Source organism: Apteryx mantelli, chromosome 7, assembly GCF_036417845.1.
Source record: "Apteryx mantelli isolate bAptMan1 chromosome 7, bAptMan1.hap1, whole genome shotgun sequence".
In the NCBI taxonomy this organism is placed as follows: Eukaryota; Metazoa; Chordata; class Aves; order Apterygiformes; family Apterygidae; genus Apteryx; species Apteryx mantelli.
In genome coordinates this window covers 7,373,443-7,394,045 of record NC_089984.1, presented here as the reverse complement: position 1 = coordinate 7,394,045, position 20,603 = coordinate 7,373,443, and the positions used below count along the sequence as shown (strand labels likewise).

General features: G+C 53.2%; 1 protein-coding gene across 6 annotated transcripts in view; it reads left to right on the top strand.

Annotated features, from left to right (window-relative positions):
• Positions 1-5,167: 5,167 nt before the first annotated feature.
• Positions 5,168-20,603, top strand: part of LOC106486937 (hexokinase-1) — a 40,403-nt gene continuing 24,967 nt past the window's right edge. For 2 of the 6 annotated variants that reach the window (XR_010884693.1, XM_067299735.1), the window contains exons 1-3: positions 11,088-11,236; positions 15,457-15,619; positions 19,556-19,704. Coding sequence is in view for 5 of the 6 variants with exons in the window: in XM_067299735.1 (XP_067155836.1) it covers positions 11,174-11,236; positions 15,457-15,619; positions 19,556-19,704 (375 nt within the window). In the remaining variant the exon portion in view is untranslated. Of the gene's footprint in view, positions 5,190-11,087; positions 11,237-12,192; positions 12,209-14,032; positions 14,053-15,456; positions 15,620-19,555; positions 19,705-20,603 lie in introns of those variants that run through there. The other 4 variants (XM_067299736.1, XM_067299740.1, XM_067299739.1 and 1 more) reach the window with 4 other exon arrangements.

Sequence of the window (20,603 nt, the reverse complement as noted above, 5' to 3'; positions counted from 1 at the left end):
CTGCGTGGTGTAGGAAGAAAGCCAACCTCTGCAGAGATACAGCAACGCATGAAGCACCAAAAGTTTGTTTAATAACTTCCCCTCTCTCACCTTTCCTGTCGCATTGCAGCTGCAGGTTGAAGGTGCTGTAAAGGTGATGGGTTATGTTTGTCTGAGATGGGAATGCCAAAATGATTTTGATCTTTTTGTGTGTGTTTTAACATCTTCCAGCCCCTTCGCAGCCCAGCCTTACTCTTCACCTGCACCAGTGCCTGTGGCTGAGGCCTGACACAGCGCAGGCACCTCTGGAGACAGTAAAAACTGCATGCAATGAATGGAGAACAGAATTGTTCAGTATAAACCTGGTAAACATGGGTCCCATCCGGGAAACCTTGCTAGTTGGATACTGGCACAAGAAACGTCCTACAGGAGAATGGGCAAAAGGCTCCGGGCTGGAGATCTCCTGCGGAGGAGGTGGAGACCTGAGTGCTGGGGAAGCTTGGCAAGCAGGGGTGGGAAGGAGCGAAAGAGTCCTTTCATCCTTCATCTTTCCTGACTGGTCAAAAGAATAAAAAAATTCCTATTCCTATATATAAAAGCAGAAATTAAAAGCTAACCCAAACCAAAGCTATATTTTAAAAAAAGAAATTATTTTTACTTTGAGTCGTGGGCAGGATAAAGGGGAGGGAGGCAGCGGGGTGGCTGCTGTACCAGCTCTTATTACCGTTAGACAGCGGAGGTGAGATGAGGCTCCCAGCCTCAGCTGTTTAAAAAAAAAATTAAAAAAAAAAATCAGAGTTAAGTTCTCGAAACACCACAGTGTTGTTAATCCAATTTACTTTCCGAAAGGTGGGATTTTTGTTGCTCTTAACTTGCTGCCTGCTGTCCGGAAATGTGGCTTTCCAAAGGTTTCTGCGCCCCTGGGACGCCCCCGTCCCTGTAGGCAGCTTGGCCCTGCCAAGGCCTACGGTAACGCGGGACCATCTGTTCGGCCGCGGGTTTGGGACCGCTGCCGCGAGGCAGCCGCGGAGGGACGTCCTCGCCGCCGCGGGCCGCAGCGCCTCCTGCCAAAACCCGCTGGCTGCGCTCTAGCACCCCGGAGACACGGGGGGGACGGGCAGCTAAAGCCAGGGCAGGATGGCGAGGCCGCTTACTGGAGCGTAGGCGGTTAACGGAGCGGATGAGCCGCTGGTGGACACCCGCGTGCGCGGGCAGCTCGGCAGGAGGAGGGAAGGGAGGGCGTGAAAGCGCCCAGGGTCGGGGCAGGGGGACGAGGAAGGTGCCGTCCCTGCAGGCACCTCCCGAGCGCTCCAAAGTGGAAAGCGACGGATGCCGGTTTGGGAGCTGCAGCTGGTTCGGGAAACAAACGGGATAAATAACGGCATGGGAGAGAGAGGGAAAAAAAAAAAAAAGTCGAAATGCCTCAAGGGCACATGTGCTGCGGCCAGCGATTCTGCAGGAAACGCGCTGAATCCCAAGGGGGATGAGGAAGCCGAAGATAAACATGGCCCCCAATGGAGCCACACGAAAGCCAGGGGCCTGCGGAGAGCCCGTAACGGGACCCTGAGGATCTGGCTTTCTTTCCTTGCCTCTCCAGTGACGTAGCCATGTCCAGCGTGGGCTGGAGTCCGGTGGTGCCGAGTGCGTTTTAAAGGTGTTTCTGTGTTCTCAACTTGGGAATTCTGGTCTAGGCACTTTTCTGTCGCTTTCAAGTGCGTGTTTGCAGAGCAAGGAAGCAGCGTTGTAGGTCTAAAGCCCAGTTTGTTAGTCTGAAATTTAAATAATTGCATGGTCATTAAGTTTTGCACAAAAAGGAATTGACTCTAAAAGCAGCTGATATGTTACCGTGATTAGAGCAATAGCAATGCCGCCTTTCATCACAATGAAGTTACATTGTTAGAGAGCATAATTGACATTTTTTTATTGAAAGATTAAGAAGAACTTGTTTACAGCTTGCAAACAAAGAGTTTTTAATTCAACAGACTGCAGCAGGGATAAGCAGTAAGTGGCATTTTCATCTGCAGGCCGGTTAGCGCTTTCACTGCACAATGCTGTGCAGAGAGGAGCATGAAGGAATTTACTGCTCGGTATCTGCCCAGTAAAGCGTGCATCGCACTGGCAAATGCCAGAAAGCTGACGGGGAGAGACCTTGAGCGCAAAGGAACAAGGGGTGTTATAGCTAATACTGGTGCCTTTTGGGAAGAAGTTACGGGTTTTGAATATCAGCTTGGTGGTGCCTGTTGTGCCAAGGTCAAGGTATGGCATTTCTGAGGATGCTTTTGCTATGGAGCAATCAGGATGGCATCTGTCAGCTCCACTGGGTGCTAAAGTAGGTATCTGTTATTTTTATTTGTACTGGTTTATTGTTTCATGGTCTAACAGACGCAGGAGCGAAGTGGTGCTGGTGTTTCAAAGTGTGGTATGTTGTGGCTGGAAGAGGGTGCTGCGCAAGTGTTCGGAAGGCAGACCCAAACCACGCGCTCTCGTCGCCCGACCCCGCGGAGGCTCTTTGCTCCTCAAATGTATTTCGGATCCTGTTTGCGCTGGTGGTTCTGTCTTGCTGTCCAGACCGCTCCCCAGATACAGCCAAGGGTGTGTGTAGTGCTTCAGCGAGAGATGGAGATCCCTTTGGGTGCAAGGGTGGTGCTGACCCCACCGCCCAGGAGAGTGTCTGTTAAGCCATATGTAATTACCCTGCTCTGCAGGGGGAAGGAAGGGGTCTTCCCTTGTGTTGGGCACAACTCATAGCGGTAAAGCCTGAGAGCTTGTTACCGGCACCGTGCTGTGCATCCGTGGGGATCTGTGGTGGTGGAGACCTGGCTCAGTAGAGACTGATAGTGATGGTCAGCAATGATCCAGCCTAGGGCATTTTCTGGGTCTCAAATGCTGACTGGTAGCCACAGCCCATGCTGTTGCTGCTGTTTGGCCAAAACATGGTCATAGATGGAAGCTGTGATTAAAATAGATGTTGGGATCTATGTGGACCATGGGAACAGATGTGCTTTTCACCCTGTGGGGAGACCAGGGTGCCCTGAGCAAGCCCACGGGTCTGGCGATGTGTCGGCCGCAAGAGAGACGTGCGAATTCCCTGCAGCTGCCAAAGGAGCTAGTGGGGAGACTAGCTGTCGCGGTTTCAGACACTAGCACTCTTGTGGGGACGTTTCTGCTTTGCCCCCCACCAAAAATAGTATTTTTTTCTTGGGGAAGGAAGGGTGAGAGGAGTGGGACCGGGCAGATGTGCTGCCTTGGCCGCTGGCCCTGCTGGGGGCTGTTGCTTAAGTCTTGGGCTGGAGCTGTTGGCCTGCAGCCCGTAGTGCTGGAAGAGCAGCGGTCCCGTGGGAGTTAGGGGGCCTTGACGCTGGCATCCGGCAGCCCCCGAGCCTGGATGGAGCCTCTGCCGCTGAAGAAAGCGGTGTCGTCTTTGGCCGCTCTTAAACAAAGTTTTCCCTCCCGCAGCCCCAAGAACAGGTCTTGGCCAAGCCGGGTCTCTCAAAGAAAAGCCCCTCTGAGGTTTCTTTTTTCTGGTTTTCAGACAAGAACTCCTCTGTTATGTCTCCCAAATCAGGCTGTTTGGGACGTTACTTTATATGGGATGCTTTGTTTTTTCGTTTTAGATTTTTAAAAAGTGATTCTCTGTCACCTGTCTCTTGTAGCTGCGCTGTGAACCCAAACTCTCAACTTTTACTGTCAGGAATGGGTCAGAGGGATTGGGAAACCTGTTGAATTAAAATAAGAGCTTTCTTCCTGACAGATCCATGGATTTTGAAAATTGTTTCTTCTCCCTTCTGTGTGTGTGTGAAAATCTGAGAATGAAAATAACTCCTCCAAACCCCTTCTAGACTTGTATTTGACCTGGGAAATATTCCAAGAGAACCAGAATGGTCTGAGGAAACAACTCTTGAGGTAGGGACAAGAAAACCCCCATATTGGGTGTTTTCAAAGCAAAAATTGCAGATCCCAGAATTTCCTGAGGAAAACCCCCGCAGGGGATGTGAAAGTTTGGGTGTCAGCATGTACCGCTGACCAGCACCACGTGCACTGCTCAGCATGGTGGGGTGAGGCAACCTTGCGTGAGCGAAGGTCGCACGGCAGAGTTGCCCGGTGGTCTGCCGAGGACTGCTTTGTGGGGAAACTGGGAATTTGATGGGACTTCATGAGCCCTATGTAGTGGGACATGAAGGGAACCGTTCCACAAACGTGGCTGATCGGAGCAGATGCCGGGAGCATTTGCTCTCCTGGGCCTTGAACACTTTCCTTAAACACCGAAACGCTTCTGCAGCTGTCACAGCCCCCGTCCCTGGAGCAAGGTGTGCTGGAGGTGCTCCTCTGTGCTGGTGAGCATCCAGCCTGCATGGTCCTCTATGGTCTCCTGGGGTGATTCACCCTTGGAGACCCTGCAGTCTGCCCCGTTCCTGGCTGCAGAGGACTAAAGAAAGCAGGTTTTGTTATAATGACCTCTTACGCTATATCCTGATGGTCCTCCTGGACTTAATTTGTGGTCTAGCCAGGGAAGAGGGAGCCTTCATCAGGGCTTCCCTTTCCGTCCAAGTCATCTGCTTGTAAACCACCAAGCATAAGAGCATTGCGAGACCTATAGAAAGAAAATCTTGGCTGAAAAGCCGTGTCACCGAATTGTCACAGAGCAGCTCTAAACCTGTTACTCCTGGGCAATGTTGGCCTGCAGGTCCAGAATTCGTGACTTCTTTCCTGTGCTGATTTTTGGGGTGAATAGCTTGTGTTTTCAAGGCCTAGTGAGTTGTTGCAGTTTGGAGGATAAATTGTAGGAGGGCTTGGGTGTTTTATCGCAATGTTTGTTTGCTAAGCCCGATTTCGTGGCATGCAGCAGCAATCCCAGGGCGCAGCGTTTGCGTTGCGCCCCCCCAGCCCTGTGCTTGCCAGCGCTTGGCCACGTGCTCCCCATTTCCCCCGTTTCTGGGGGTTGCGGTAGCCGTGCGTCCGTCTGCTCTACCCCTGCCCTTGGGTGGGTTTTTAACTGAGCACCTGTCTGTGGGGCATGTGCAAGCCAACGTGGCTTTAACAGGCACCCTGAGGCCGGAGGGAGATGCCAAAAGCTACGTTTCTCTCTCCTTCCTCGTTGGCAGCCCCCCGCGCCCATGATGCGACGTGGCGAGAGGCGTCCCGCCATGGCCGCGTGGAAGGAGCCGAATGCCCCCGGCGCCTCCGGCTACTGCTGCTCTCCGCTGTGCAGGGTGAGTGATACCGGGACCGTTTCAGCCTAACGGGCGGGTTTCACTAAGCTGATGAGCAACGTGGGCTGGGGGAGAGCGCTCTTGCCCTGCGGGATGCAGGAGAAGGAGTGCTCGAAAACCCAAACTTTGTCCCCGCCGTTAGTACGGGGCTCGGGACGCAGGTGGTGCAAACTGATTTTCATCTGCATCAGATGTTGGATCTAGGAGAAAGAGGTGTGCTTCAGGGAGGCTTTGTCTGGAAAGCTTTCCAGCACGGGAGGAGCAGCTATGCTTGGTTATAGCTGTTCCAGCTGAGTTACGGCTGTACTTTGATAACTGCCGTCGTGGTCTGAGACGATCTGAAGGCTGATCTGGGAAAGCTGTCTCTACGTTGTGCAATAAATTAGGTTATGTTTTTCTTCATTAAAGTAATTGCAGCTGCCTCATCACTGAAGTTTAAAATATTTTTGGTTGCTGGATTCAAATCACTTATCCTGAAGAGGCCGTTCAGCACCAATTCAGCAAATTGCTGGTTGTGCAGACGTCCTTTATCTCCCGACTTCTGAAGCTTCAGGACAGTTTGCGCTCTGTATTTCACCCACTTTGCCATGTCACTTCTTTTAACGCTTTACTAGCATTGGAGATTTAGAGTATTAGAAATCTGTGTTTCGGTGTTCATTTCAGCGTGCTGAAATCGACAGATGCTTTATGAAATAAAGCAAATGCTTCACCCCCTAGTCGGGAAAGGCAATTTATTGACGTTAGGTTCATCACCATAACAACACGGTCCTCCTATCGCCTTATGAACGGGGTTTGCTAATGTGTTTCTCTGCGTGCAGATGTATGGTCTACACCAATGACCTACTACCAACGCGCTAGAAAAAGCGGTTGCTTGAATGTGGCGATTTGGAAAAGAAATGTTGAACAAATGCAGGACACCAGGTTGAGTCAGAGAACCAGAACGGCTCTCGCTTTCCTCTGCGGAGGTGTAAAATGGCTTGTGCGTTTGGCTCCCTGGAGGTGGGCTCCCCTCTGCGGGAGGCTGCCGGCACAGGGAAAGGGGCTCTGGGGGCTGAGGCTGGGCTCGGGCGCCGGGTCTGGGTCCAGCTCCGCTCCGGCCATGCCCGCAGCAGCAGCGGGAAGCGCCTCCTCTCTTCCCACCTTGCCTTCAGCCACCAGGGGATGCTTCAACACCAGCAGTCGGGCTGCTGCTCCGGCGTGAGCACCAGCCGTTCAGCTGTGGCTTCCCGGGAGGGAGATTCCCGACGATGCGTTGGCCCTGCCGCGTTTTGCGCCCTCTGAGCCCCTCTCTGCTCGAGCGCCACCCAAGCAACTACTGCGATGTCGTGCGTTCGTCAGCATCGTCCCCGGAAAGCGGCGTAGGGCGACTCTGCTGGGCCGCGTGGCACCTGGAAAATAAGCCATGCGTGGTGCTCAGGGCCTCTGTTTCGTCCTTCCCCCGAGTCCGGGAGGAGCTGGACAGAGACGCGAGGCCTTTTGGGTGCAGCTTGACCCATATTGCGAGAGGCTCCGTTTTTCCACGGGAACGGAGCTAGCGTGCTCACAAACATTAAGCTTGTGCGGACCGTAGGTACTGGAAGTGTAGATAACTAAAGGAGGAGTAATCAGTTTGCGCCCAATTTGATAAAGTTTGCCATCGCAAAGGGGTTTAAAAAAAAAAAAAATCACCTCCCAAATAGTGGGGCTTTTTTGGTAAGCCATGTGTTTTGGGCTCTGGCTCGTCTGCGTTCTGGTTTGGATCTTTTGGTTTTGCGTGGCTCACGTTCTCCGCAGCCCTCTCATGCCGCAGGCCAGCAACTGCTTTAAAACAGTGCAACCAAATGCACTCCAGCAAAATGACTGCTGGAGGGGGAGAGCGAAGCAGCAGAGCGGCTCCATCCGCGCCGAGCCTGGGCGTCTCCTCTCCCATGTGGGCTGGTGGGCAACGCTCCTCCTTTGCTGGATTTGCCTCCTTTTCTGCTCTTCTCATCACAGCCAGCGATGGTTTGCATCTGCAAAGGAGGAGGAGGAGGCCCAGCGATACCGTACGAGCAGTGATGCCTTCCAGGCAAGCGTACTGTTTCCTCTCTTGGAAAAAGAGCTTCAAGGCTATTTAGAAATTCCCCTGTTAGTCAGACATGAACTAGGAGATTACTGCTGCTTAAAAATGGTGATGCTTTCTTCTGCTTCTCCTTAAGTATTGTAAAGGGAAGGACCTTGCAATGTCCTTGCAATAATAATTTCTATCATATGCTTAAGAAAGCAACTGCAATGCAATTGTTTCCTTATGAAAGTAGAAAGCATTTAGTAACTGTGTGCATCAAAATTATGTAGTGTACATGATTAAAAAAAAAAAAAGCAACTCGTGGTACATAGGAGTCAAGTCTAAACATAGTCTGATGCAGAGTGTTAAATGTTTAATGAAAAAATAGGCAAAGAGCAAGAAAAGCACACAGGTGTACTGAATTACTTCTGTCAGTTGAAACAGTCCTGTGTTGTTGAACCCAGGTGATAGGATCAGAACATGATCAAAATAGCTGCAAGTCACTTAACCTCCAGGAATTTGTCTTAAAGGACAGCAACTTTCAAAAATAGCCTGAATGCCATGCTCAAAAATTGAAGGCAAGCCAAATTAATTGCAATGCTCATTTAACCATGATGCCTTCTCCCTTAATTGCTGTTGACTCCAACACATAAATTACCTCTTACTTATGAGTATGCTTTAATTTGTTTGGGGGTTTGTGATGTGTATGGTTTTTCTTTCATTGCACAGAACCTTGAGGGCCCCGGAGTACTGATGTTTTGAACTTAGTTATTGCTTTTTGCAGCTAGAAGGAAACTAAAGCAGTCGTTCCTGGTGAGTTTTGAACTACACTCTAGTACGAATGGGCGGTGGAGACAAACACCCTCTTAATAAATGTTGTCACGATCAATTTTTGATGTAACACGGCAACGCTCTCATCTCACTTCTAACTTAGAGTTTTGGCAAATGAAGAGAATAACCTTGTCTTTCTCTTGCATGTCCTTAAGGCAGGAGCTGTGTTAAAGCAAAGACCAGTATTATTCACAACCTGTCTGAATGTTTCAGGCTTCTCGAGGTTTTAGCTGCCTGACTCAAATTCTTTGAAAGCTGAGAGGGGACGGTTAGAATTGCTTTCATTTGGTCAAAAATGAATTTAAAGGAATTTGAGCTTCCCCGAGTGTTTGAATTGGCTCGGTAAGAACGCCTGCAGGAACGTAGCCAGGGCGAGTAGCGTGCACGTAGGTGTCCTTAGGTGCCGAGCTGGAGAGGACGGGGCCGCAAGGCTCGCGTGTAGGCAGTGGCGCTAGCGAAGCCCGCGGGAGCCCGGCAGGGCTGGGAAGCGCCGGTGGAGCGGGACAGGGCTCGGAGCCGCCTGGATTTGTGCTCGTTCACGGGAGCGGGTTTGGTGACGTACTTCCAGTAGGAGAACGGCGGAGGGGTTTTGGCCTTCTCCGGGGTAATTCGCCACCCGGCGCTGGCTGCTGTGTTCGACGGAGACGGATTCAGGCTGGCGCAGGCGGGGAAGAGGGCAGGCAGAAGGGCTTTCCTTCGGAAGGATGCCTAGGTTTGCTTTACTTAGAGAAGCGAGAGCTGAGGGGGTATATGGTTACTTTCCCGTGTATTTATAGCAAGTGAACACCGGAGAAGGAGAAGAGTGGTTTCAGCTGGAGGACAAGGTTTGGCCGATGACAGATGGCCCGAGCGTAGGCAGGAGTAAGCCTCCGCTGGGAATTGCAGTTTCTCCAGCAGAGGAGGAGGAGGAGGAGGAGAGTGGCCAAAATGTGACTTGCATTTAAGTGAGGGCTTGACCGGCCTGTGTAAGGGCCTGGGTGGCGTAGCTGGGCCGGGGCCGAGACCCCCCTCGGCCCCGCGTTGGTGCTGTCCACGAGCCCAGGTTTGCGTCCGGTGGCTGGGGATGCTGCTGCGGATGGGGCAGGGCAATGCGCCCCTGCCTTTAAGCGTTCAAAGCGTGCGTGGGGAGTCCGGGGGTGTTTGCTCGTTAGCTGGCCAAGCAAACGAGCAGGAGTAACGCGTGCGCATCAGCGAAACGCTGGACGGAAACGTCGCTGAGAGCGAGCGAAGGCCGATAGCATGGGGTGGCGAGCGCCGTCCTGCCGCCCGCCGGCGCGGACCGGAGTGGCGCGGAGGGACGTGCGCCTGCTAAGTGAGCTCTTCTGCAGCGCTGGGCGATGCCACCACCCGGTTTCATTGAAGCGACGCTGACGAGGAAGCCGGAAGCTCGGGGAAGAGGTTTTGAATCGCTTGGACTTTGGTAGCCGGTCTCTATGCAAATCACGCCGGCAGCTTCGCAGCCGTTCGCGTGGGCACGCGTACCTGACGCGGGCAGTGTCCTCGCGGAGGGGCGGGATGGGGCGCAGCCCCGCGTGAGGCTGCCGCATCAGCCGGGCGCCCCAGCGCTGCGGCCGGCTTTCGCGTCGGCTGGCTTGCGCGGGTGCGGGGCTCCCGGGGGTTTGCAAGGGTTGGTGCCTCCTCGGCGCGGTGGGCTGTGCGCGAGGGGCAGGGAGGTCCTTTCTGCCCTGGTGCCTGATGTGTATAGAGAGTGTATACAATGTTATAAACGATTATTTACAATATTTACAGCGCGGGATCTTTTTAAGCTGCTGTCTTAATCCCAGTGCTGCATCCTGCCATGGGCCGTTTCTCTTCTACCAAAAGCCGGTACTGACTCGTTTTGCACAACGTGACAAGGAGAGCAATTGGTTTTACTTTTTTACCCCAAATGGGGCAGGGGTTCAGCTTATGGAGAGGTGAGACTGCTGATGGTGTCAGTGGAGACTTTACTGCACGTACTAGGTATGAATGTGGGATTCCCCCCCAAAATACAACGATAGTCCGAGCGATCCTCCTCCTTTGGGGGGGCCCACCTGGAAGTCTCCCAGCAACTCGGCATGTCCACTCGTCTTGCTCGTGGCAATTTTTCCAGTGCAAAGGTAACATCGCTTGAGCCCACCAGGCCCATGCAGTCTCCCCCTCCAGCTACCTGAAGGCCTATATCTGTACGTGATGCTTTTAACAAGCTCTTAACACCCGAGAGGGCTGTGGAGCACGTATATAGCTTGTATTACGTGGGCTGTAGACCTAGGCCTGCCGTTTGGTCTCGCTGAGGACGGCCAAGGGGAGATGCAAAGCCGTCTGTCCTGGGCTGCACCGCGCTGCTGCTGTGGGACGCTGGGATTTCCCTTCGGACCGGTGGGGAGAGCCCCGACGTCTCGCTCCTCTCCCGAGCTGCTGCTGCGAGGCTTGGGAGGAGATAACTGCCGAACAGGCTAAATTTAAGCAGGGTATCCGTTACCGTACGCGGAAAGGTCTCGGAGGGCGAGGGCAGGTAGCGGGTCACCCCGAATGCTCCCTGGCGCCTGTCCGTGTGGGGCGGAGAGCCAGCGCCAGCCAAGCGCGCGGCAGCTGCGCGAGCGGGGGCCTGTGCCGTGGGGTGCGAAGCTGCGGCTGGCAGGGGGTGATGCTGGGGGGGGAGCCCCGGGGCTGAGGGCTCACTCGGCCACGAGCGGGGGGGGCATTGCGTGGCCTCCTCTCTTTGGGCGCTTTTCCAAAGATTTTCCTAGTGAACAGATTATTATTATTATTATTATTTTAATTTAATTTAATTAATTTTTTTTTTTTTGCTTTACTCTCCCTGTGTCAAAGCGGATTTTAAGGGTCGGGGGAGGAATTCATCGGCTTTGAGGATGCCGCGGAAGCGTTTCCGCGGGGCAGGGCAGCCGGCGGGCGCCGCGCTGCGCCCACGAGCGGGACGCGAACCGGCGGCGCCGGGGCGGCGGCGGCGGCGCGGGGGGGGGGGGAGGAGGAGGAGGAGGCGGGGGGAGGAAGGGGCGGTGGCGGCGGCGGGGGAGGCGCTGCCGGGCGGCGCGGCCGTCCTGTCCCGTCCCGTCCCATCCCATCCCGTCCCCTCCCGTCCTGCCCCATCCCGCCGCATCCCTGCGTGCGCCCCGCCGCAGCCGGCAGCATGATCGCCGCCCAGCTCCTGGCCTACTACTTCACCGAGCTCAAGGAGGACCAGGCCAAAAAGGTAGGGCCCCAGTTATTAACATCTTTAATTTTTTTAATTTTTTTTTAATTTTTTTTTTCCGCTTTTTCCCTGCGCGCCGGCCCCAGGCCTCTCCCTGCGGGGAGCGAAGCGGCGCTCGGGCATCCGCGCCGGGCCTTGCGCGCCCGGCCCTTGGGGAAGGGCCGCAGAAATGCCTCCTTCTGGTTTTGTTTTTTAATGCGTTTTTAATTCTTTTTTGTGAAGCGGGAGGGGCGTTCGCGGGGGAGGAGGAGGAGGAGGAGGAGGAGGGGGATTTCGTGCCCTGCGGAGAGGGCTCCCGGGGCCCGGCTGCTCCTGCGGGCATCCCTCGCCCCGGCGCCGGCCTGAGCACAGCGAAGGACATCGCTCGCAAACAGCGTTCGCGCTGCGCCGCGCTGCAGCTGCTCGATTTATGGGAAGCAGTTGCGAGCCGTGCTTAAAAGGCAGATTTTTTTTCTTTTTTTTTATATATTACTATTATTTTTTCCTGCTGTAGGAGGCTGCTGGTGCGCGATGGGCGCAGCGCCGCGGGAGCTGTGCACAGGGCAGTGGGGAGCATGGCCCCCTCTCCCCCTTTTGGGCCCCGACGGAGACAAACCATCGCAAAGGCTGCCGAGCTCCCTATTTCGGAGGAGTTTCGGCCGCGGCGTTAGCAGGGGACGTGGGGAGGCCGGCCCCGGCGCCAGCCCCTCTTCCTCGCCCCGCGGGCCCCGGCACGGCGCCTCGCTTTTCCCAGGCTCCTTCCACGCTTGGGGCCTCCTGCGTTTCGGCAGCCAGCGGGGCCCTGCCTTCTCCCCGCACAATTCGTTTTGCCCTCCGCTGCCTGCGCCAGGCCTCTCTGCCGCGCCGCGTATATTTAGAAACCCAAGATAAGCGCGAGGGTGCCGCTGGCCGGGGAGCGGGCGGGAAGGCTGCGCCCCAGAGGCTCGGGGCGGGGGGGGGGACCCTGTGGCATCCTGGCGGTGTTTGTTGAAGGTACCGCACGGCTGCTGCTGTCCGATTGCACGGGAAGCGTTTTGGCTAGGGAGCTGCTGAAGCTGCCTTATGCATCCGTCTGGCGTGGTTGGGAGGGAAAAGAAAAATAAATCCTGTTTAAAATGCAGACCTGCTGGTTTCGGAGGCCGTGAGGCGTCTCCTTCCAGCTTGCGTTTTTTGGGGGGAACGGCAGCCGAGTCCCCCCGCTCGGCCGCCCTTCAGGGAGGACGCTGGGAGGGCGCTGCCCTCCATGGTCCCCGCGGGGCCGGGGGCTCTGCTCCATCCTGGCGCGCCGCTCGCTGGCATACGTGCATGCATGGCTTCTTGGCGGGGCCCTCCCTCTGCTCGCCGCTTCCGGAAAAGAAATACTCGCTGCTGCTGCTGCGGCTACGTGCCGGGGGCTGCAGGCCGCGGCGGCTCCCCCCTCGTCTCGCGGCATCGCCGCCCTCAGCGGCGGCCCGCTCGGCGTTTTCGGCGCTGCGGGTGGCGGGTCACCTTGAGGATGCTGCTGCGGGTCGCGGGGGGATGGGAAAGGGTTAAGAGCACCGCCGGGCCGAGCTTTCCCGGGGGCTGCAGCCGGGCGGGGGGGTTTTCGGCCCTCGGGATACCCTTGCTCTGAAAAACAGTGCTGCTTCCATGTTGGTTTTGCTGGGTTTTAGGCAATCCCTTAGGCGTGAGAGTCTTGCCCTGCTCCCCTCCTTTTTTGTTTTTTGTTTTGTTTTTTACCCCCTGCTATTTTGCAGTTTCTGGAGCATTTGTGGAGACGAGCCCTGGCGCGAGGGAGGGAGGGAGGAGGCCGGGCGAACATACGTGCTCACCCGGGGGCCCGCGGCCTCTCCGAGGCGGCTTTTGCCTGCGAAGCTGCGCAAAAGGCAGCCAGCGGCGCGGAGGGCCGCGCGGACGCCCCGGCGGCTCTGCTCCGTGGCGCCAGCCGCCTTTCCGGCGGGTTGGGGCCTGCAGCGGCCGCCCCGCCGGAGGGAGGGAGGGAGGGAGCCTCCAGGTGCTGCCCGCTTTCTGCCTCTCGGAGGAACGATACCTCGCCCTTGCGTTACTTAACTAAAGGAAAAATGTCATAATCCAGCCTGGCATTTAAGTTAACCTTGAAAAGAATTTGGTGGAACGGGACGAAAAAATGTAGGACCCATTACGGCAAATAAAAGCGCGCTGCTGACCGGCCGCTATAGTGGCATTTTAGGAACCAGTCTGATAAATTGTGGTGGTGTATAAGCGGGCGCAAACAGTTTCGTGAGGCCGAAGCTACTTGTTTTAACATGTTGTGGCTCCTGGCGAATCCGCCTTGTGCCTCGAGGATCCTGGAGCGTGGTCGGCTCCACAGAAAGACGTTTGCGTATCCAACGATTTTCCTGCGAAGCCCCAGTCGGCAAAACGGACGCTAACGATTCCCGAGGCTGTTACGGGAGTGCTCCGTCCCTGGGTACCGCCGTCCGCCGTCGGTGCCTGCGGGAACCGGCCGGGCTTTTGGGGGCGGCCCGTAGCGCCACGTGTTTCACCAGGCGCTTACGAGGCTGCTCCCGTTTTTGGGATTTGGACGCGGTGGCTGCGTCCGTCTGAGGGCCGGCGTCGGCAGTGACTTTCCCGCCCGGCCGCTGCCGTAGCCGGCCAGCAGCCTCCGAAGGCAGGAGCGGGGCTGTGCCACCAGCGTGACTAACCCTCTTCCTGCCTGGGAGGGAAAAAACCTGTTTTTTTGGAAACTGTAGCACACATGGGTGTGATTTTTGTTTCCCAGCCAGGTTCGTCCCGGCCGCGGTGGTGCGGAGGGCCTCCCCGTCAGGCGGTGTGCGCGTGGGGGACACCAGCCCCTTCCTGCAAGCGTGCCGGGTTTGGTGAGCAAAGGGAGCCCTTCCCGCCCCGTTTTCCCTGAGCGCGAGGACGGGCTCGTCCCTGCCCCACACGGCAGGCTCCGGCAACGGCCGGGCGGTTCGGCTTTGCTCGCTCCCTCCCGTCCCCCAGGGTTAGGGATCCGCCGGGACAGTCGGACCTGGCCGCGGTGGCTGGTGCCCTCGGATGGGCAAGCTCCTGGTGGCTGCGGGAGGGCGTCCGGGTCGGCGGGATGCTGTCTTCGGAGCAGGCGAGAAAGCAGGGCTCTGGCCAGGTATGGCAGCAGCGCTCGCTGCGAGAGCGATGACGCTGGCGCAGGCTTTACGGTCAGCTTAGGGCCCGGTTACGCTGCGGTCGGCTGCGTTTCCCTCAAGACATGGTTTGATGGCGTTATTCATCGCGTCCCGTCTCAAAGTCCTGGGTGCGCGCAGCACTTGCGTACGTACGCTTCGCATGGGAGTGTTTTATTATGGCATTTGTCACCTAAGATATAGTGTCAGCCCAGAGATACGGGCGCTATCTCGGCTTCCAAGGCGGCAGAGGAGGCGCAGACGGTCTTGGCACGGAAACGGCCAAGGGCGTAAAACAAGGTGGCTCTTCCCGTTTCCCTAAGGACAGAAAACATGGGATGGGTTTTATTTCCGTTGCCCCACTAAGTTGTGTTTCCCCCAAGCAAAAGTGATCCCGAAGGGGCGGCTTCGGCCCGAGGTGTTTGCAGAACCGAGTTTCCAAGGCAGGCAGTGAAACGAGGCAGGAACAGGCGGAAAGAGCTGCGATAAAAGGGGTGCGACGTGCACCTTTAGCAGGAACCCCCGCGGCCAAGCTGCGTTTTTGAAGCGTCAACGCAGCTCTTGCTCTTTCTTATGCTGAAGATCCGTGTAATATTATGGAAAACAGCATTATTGGACTCACTGTAAAACTGCCCCCTTTTTCCAGGGAGGTGAGTTCCCATCTTGGGAAGCCCCAAGGGAGAAGTCAACAGCTTTTAATTTGAGGAGGAAGATGCTACCCACCCGCAGCTAAGTTCTGCCTCCCCTGAGCCTCTGGCTGCGATGACTTTGGAGCAGGGTAGGGAAGAGGGTCTGGGACACAGAAATCATTTCTCAGCCTGGAAGATAGCGTTGAAACCGCTGCGGCAAATCCTTTGCAATCCTTTAAACGCCCTTTGTTGCCCCGTGCTGCTCACTAGCCGCCAGCTGCCCTCCGTCTCCGTCCCTTACTTGGTTTTCCCTCTCGTTGGGTTGAAGGACAAGGCACCGAGAGCTTGGCCGCTTTGTCCGTGTGGTCGCAGTCCCCAGCTGGGGCCGTGCGTTATTCTCCCATTAAATTCCGGTTAAAGAGCGGCATAGGCACGCTCGCGTGTGCTGGGCAGGCTTTCACTCTGCCGTGTTGTTTGTCTTCCTCTCCAGATCGACAAATACCTTTACGCCATGCGGCTCTCCGACGAGACCCTGATAGACATTATGGCTCGCTTCAGGAGGGAGATGAAGAACGGCCTCTCCAGAGATTTTAATCCCACGGCTACGGTAAAAATGCTTCCTACGTTTGTGAGGTCCATTCCTGACGGATCAGGTAAGGAGCTGAGTGTCTGTTTTCAGCATTAAACACGACGTGCTTCGTGGGAAACCTTTTAGAAATAAGCCAAAGCACTCCCAAGGATGACAAAGCAGTTTGCTTTCTGGCAAGCGAAGGCAACGTTTCAAAGAGGCAACCTCCCTTCCGTGTGCAAACCTGCTCCGACAGATGCCGGAGGATTTTGCGATTCCTGTGTCAAACCTGCTTTAATGGCAGCGGAAGAGCCCTTTCTAGCAATCAGTCCACCAACGATCAATACATTTGCGTGGAGATCTGCCTGCCAGCAATCAATACCTGCACGCAGGGGGATTTTTTTGATCTTAGGAAATTCACACTGAGGGGATTTTGAGTTTTAATGAATACAGTGGCTTTTAGTCTTTTGCAGTTTGACTCAGCCCCTCTTCTCCTTCCTGTCCCCCCCGGGAGGGTGCAAACCCCCCATATGCAGAATTTAAGCTTCCTGGCAATAGCTTTGCTTTCTGTAGTTACCTCTTGCAGACCCTCTTTGGGGAAATTTGGGAGCTCAAGGAGGCTGCAACATATTGCTTGAAAGCTACTGGTGCTTGGCTGTACCAAGCATTTTCAGGCTGGATGCAGGATTCAGTTTTTCTGTGATCACTGTACCTTATAAAAGGGCCATAAAGAGCTCTCAGAAACCAAAAAGGTGTTGCACTGGTGTCTGAGATCAAGATTGCCCTTATTTTTGTGTTTATTATTTAGTGGTAACACTGGATTTGCTTTTCATATGCAGCATGAGTTGGTTAACTGTATTTTGGTGCCTGTGACAGATTAAATCCCTTTTTGCAGGAATTGCCCAGTTATAATTGTGTTACACAGTTGTTTTTACATGTTTTGAGTCTCTTTTGAATTAAGACCAAGGAATTAATGGGTGAAGGAATATTGAGCCTGGTGCTTAGCATCAGTTTGAGCTGTCTAGCAGGTGGAAATCTTTGCTAGCTCTGCTCTGCCATTGCTTCATGTGGCCTTAATGCTGACTTAATTGCAATGTGATTCTGAAAGAAGAAACGAAAAAGAAAGGGAGAACAAGTTTGAATGCTAATTTCCCTTAATTTAACGCTCTTAGCTGTTACGTTGAAATGTTGTGTTGAAATCTGCTGCCTGTTGAGACAGGCAGCATTGAGCTGCTGCACTCAGCCGTGTCGCCGGCAGGCGTTGCACTGGTGAGATGACCTTCTGTGCCGCCGCGGGGAGGGCTTTTGCGTGAAATCCCAGCATTTTTACTGACTCAGGAATCCCTGTTTTTTTTCCTTCCACCCAGTTTGGGTGGAAACGAGAGCAAACCTGTCCCCGTTACCCTGGTCGGGCAGGGAAGCCTGAGTGGCGGCGTGACTGGCCCGGCTCCCCGCCGGCCGTGTGCACATACGGGTGCACGGCGAGACGTTTGCTTTAGACCACATATACGCCCCTGCTGAAGCAGAGCCCTTGTGTGTGGTGTCCCGGGTGCGCAGGTCTGGCTTCGGCGCCTGCGGGCTCACCGGGACGGGCGCGCTGCAGGTAGGGCATCGGCAGCGCGGGATGAGAGCGAGCAGCCCTTCGACCGGGACGAGCGCCGGAGAACGCGATAATCACCAAACGTGGGCTGAATACGCAGGGTTTTAGTGTCTTCTTAGGTAGCTGTCAGAAATGTGGGCAAAAACATGCCATTATTTATCTAAAAAAGGTACCGAGCCCTCCCATCCGCCGGGAAGGGCGCAGGCAATTTCTGCCTTTCCTCCCTCCCTAGAAGCCGAAGGCTTTTTCCTGGCCCGTCTCTAATTTCCGCCTTGTAAGCTCTCCCCTCCATGTCTGGTTGTTATTATGAAAGCTGATTATTCAGAAAAAAATAGCGCTGTTTAGCTGCAGATCTCTGCTCCTGTACTTTAATAACAAGGAGCCTTTGAGCAGTATTTATTGGAGACTGGAGATGTTGTTCTTAGCAGGGTTTTTTTGCTTCATTCTGAGTTAATTTGAAAAAGCAGCAAGGTTTTGTCCAGAATGCCTAGGATAGTATCTCAAGTTAACTCAAAATGCTTTTGAAGGATCTTCTTAAATTATCTGTAGCAGTTTTAATTGCACCTTTTTGTTATAAAGCATGGATTAAATCCTGCTACTTGGGTTTAACTCCTGAAATACTCTGAAAGAAGACTGTTACTTTGCATATAGAAAACTTTACGTTTTAGTTCAGGGCTGTTTTTTCTTTTTAACCAAAAAGGATAACTCTCACGAAGTGTTACCTTGTGAGGAGCCTGACCATGCTGGAAATCTCTGGCAGCGTGTTAACAGGTCAGCGCATTTGAAGACCTTTCTGAAGTGCACTGTTTGTTTGGAGTGTGTGCTAGGGTGCATTTAGGCTTGAAAAAGGGCCATCTGCTCCAGTGTTGATTTTCCATTATTTAGTGGAAGCAATGGCTTACGCTGGACAATTGATACTCTATTATGATAAAGCTTGTTCAGGTATTTGGCTTAACGAGACACTGGCGATAGACGTTTTTCTTCCGGTCCCGTCATGGTGAAGGAGGCTATGAAGAACTGAATTCGTTTTGCAAAACGTGATACAGGGAACTGCAGGCACAGTTTTTGGATGGCTTCACATTTTAAAAGGCAGTCATATTGGAACAAAATGATGTTTAAAGCCACGCTGTCCGGAAACAGATAGGGAAGCACTGCATGGTCTGTATTTTGGCAGACTCGATAGAGAATCAGCCCATGTCTAAGGCAGCCAGAAGAAAGAGCTACATCGTAATGGGGTAAAATCATGAGAATTATGTTAAGGGTTACGGGCCCATGCTGCATGTCATGAAGTTTGTTGCATTTTCTGCGTGGAAGTTGCTGTTCTTTGTGGCTCCTGGAGGCTCATTGGAGTCCAGGCTGGTGAGGAAGAAATGTCCATCGGGAGTTAAAGACAACTGTAGGTAGTTTTGGCCTGTGCGTGGGCAGAATAATCTCAGAGGCAAGTTTGGGTCTGGAAATCCTAGTGGGTAAATTGCAGACCCAGCACTTTTTTTTTTTCTTTTTTTTTTTTTTTTTGGATGGCAACGTGGGGTCAGAGGGCTTTGAGAGCCGAGTTGAAGTTTGAGATGGCACTCAACAGCTAATGGTCTTCTGGACCATTAAGGGTCTTTCTGCACCGAATTTAGGTAGAAATGGAAAAATGGTGAAGATGTTGGGAATGGCCTTCCCAAAGCCGTAGTTTAAATTGACAGGAAGAGCGAATAGAAACGAGAGGCCGGGATGGGGTCAGGATGGTGTGGGAGATGGGTCGGACCCCGCAGCAGCGGTGCCGGCTGCGGCGAGCACCTCCGCCTTGCCCTGGCGAAAGGAGAGCAGCTTGGGCCGCCCGAAGCTCGCGGGACTTTTGGGACCGGCAGATAACCGCGGTGTGCCCTGCTTCCCCAAATGCGACCTCTTCCTCGGGCTTCGGCGATCGCTCGCTTTGTTTGCTCCCTCCTTGATAAGGCGAGATAGCGCCGTTGCCCGCCCTCGCCGGCCCGGTGAAACGTGTTTGCTTTGCTCTGCAGGCAGCAGCGAAAGCGTGACTTCGCGGATAGCTGGGCAGCGTGTGAAACTCGCAGGGAAGCTTCATTCTACTCTCTGTGCTCAACGTCTTTTCAGCTCGCTCCCGAGATCTTTGCCAGCTCGGTCATAAGACCTGGATACGGGCTGTCCGCTGCCAGCCCGCTCTCTTTGGACAAACCCTCCTAATAGTTGTCCTTGTACCGTCGACGCTCAGTGTTGCCATTGCACTAACTTTGTGCTAAATTTTAAGGAATTAGCCTGACGCTTCAAACAGATGCACTGCAGACAGAAATTACTTGCTATAAGCACCGTGTGCTTGCTTATATACACTATACTTTATACTTAACATATACTTGGTGTTTTCCGAATGCGTGTTGCGTACAAAGTTTAATCGCTTATGTCTTGTTTTCCCCATAGAGAAAGGAGACTTCATTGCGCTGGATCTTGGTGGTTCTTATTTTCGAATTCTGCGGGTGAAGGTGTCGCACGAGAAGAAGCAGACGGTACAAATGGAAAGTGAAATTTATAATACGCCTGAAGACATCATGCATGGCAGTGGGACACGGGTAAGTGTCATCTCTTCAGGATGTATCTCTAAAGATTAGCTGTTTTTACACTGTCATTTGAGGGGGTGGGGGAAACCCCCAAAACAAACCCCCAAAAACCAAAAAATGCAGGAATGATCTTAGCATTTTAATAGTTATGCCTATGATAATGAGACTAAATCAACAGTAGTTAGTAAAAGAGCATTCAAGAGTACTGCAAACCTGCTGTTATTGTGTGGGAGACTTTTGGCCGAGTTAGAAGAAAGTATATACTCCTATAGTAAAGTTACTTGCCACAGACAGGAATGAAGAGCAGGAAAACAACTTGGTTTCTGTGAGCAAGTAGCAAGCCCAGCTCTGCAAAGGGAGTGCTAGATGATGGACAGAAATATTGATGACAGCGCAAGTATCTATCCTGGCAGTCTGAGGAGCTCAGCATTCGTGAAAAATTATGAGTACATTAAAAACATCACAGGAAGCTGATGGGATGCTTTGGGACAACTTCAGCTTAATTTTTGCTGAATAAATGGTATGTTTTTTTAGTCTCTTGTGTTCTAAGAGTGGAAAACAATATCTGAATCCATTTACTTGGATTTCAGATTTGGTTGTTTGGAAGAATTTGTTTTCTTTTTATGATTAAGAATTGGATTACAATGAGTATTTTATATACAAATGTGTCTCTGTCAGTGTAACACAAAACAGGTAATTTTTATTGTTGGAAGGGACGTTTTTTATACTTTTTTTTTTTTTTTTTTTTTTTTAGAATGAGGTGCTATTTAAGAATATGAGAGGAGACCTGTAGGAAACTTGGTCTGTTTTAAAAGAATGAAAAAAATCAAAAAATGATGTAAAGGGCATTTCTATCCTTAGTATATTTTCTGTAGTCACCTTAATAACATTAACATTTATAGGTAATAACC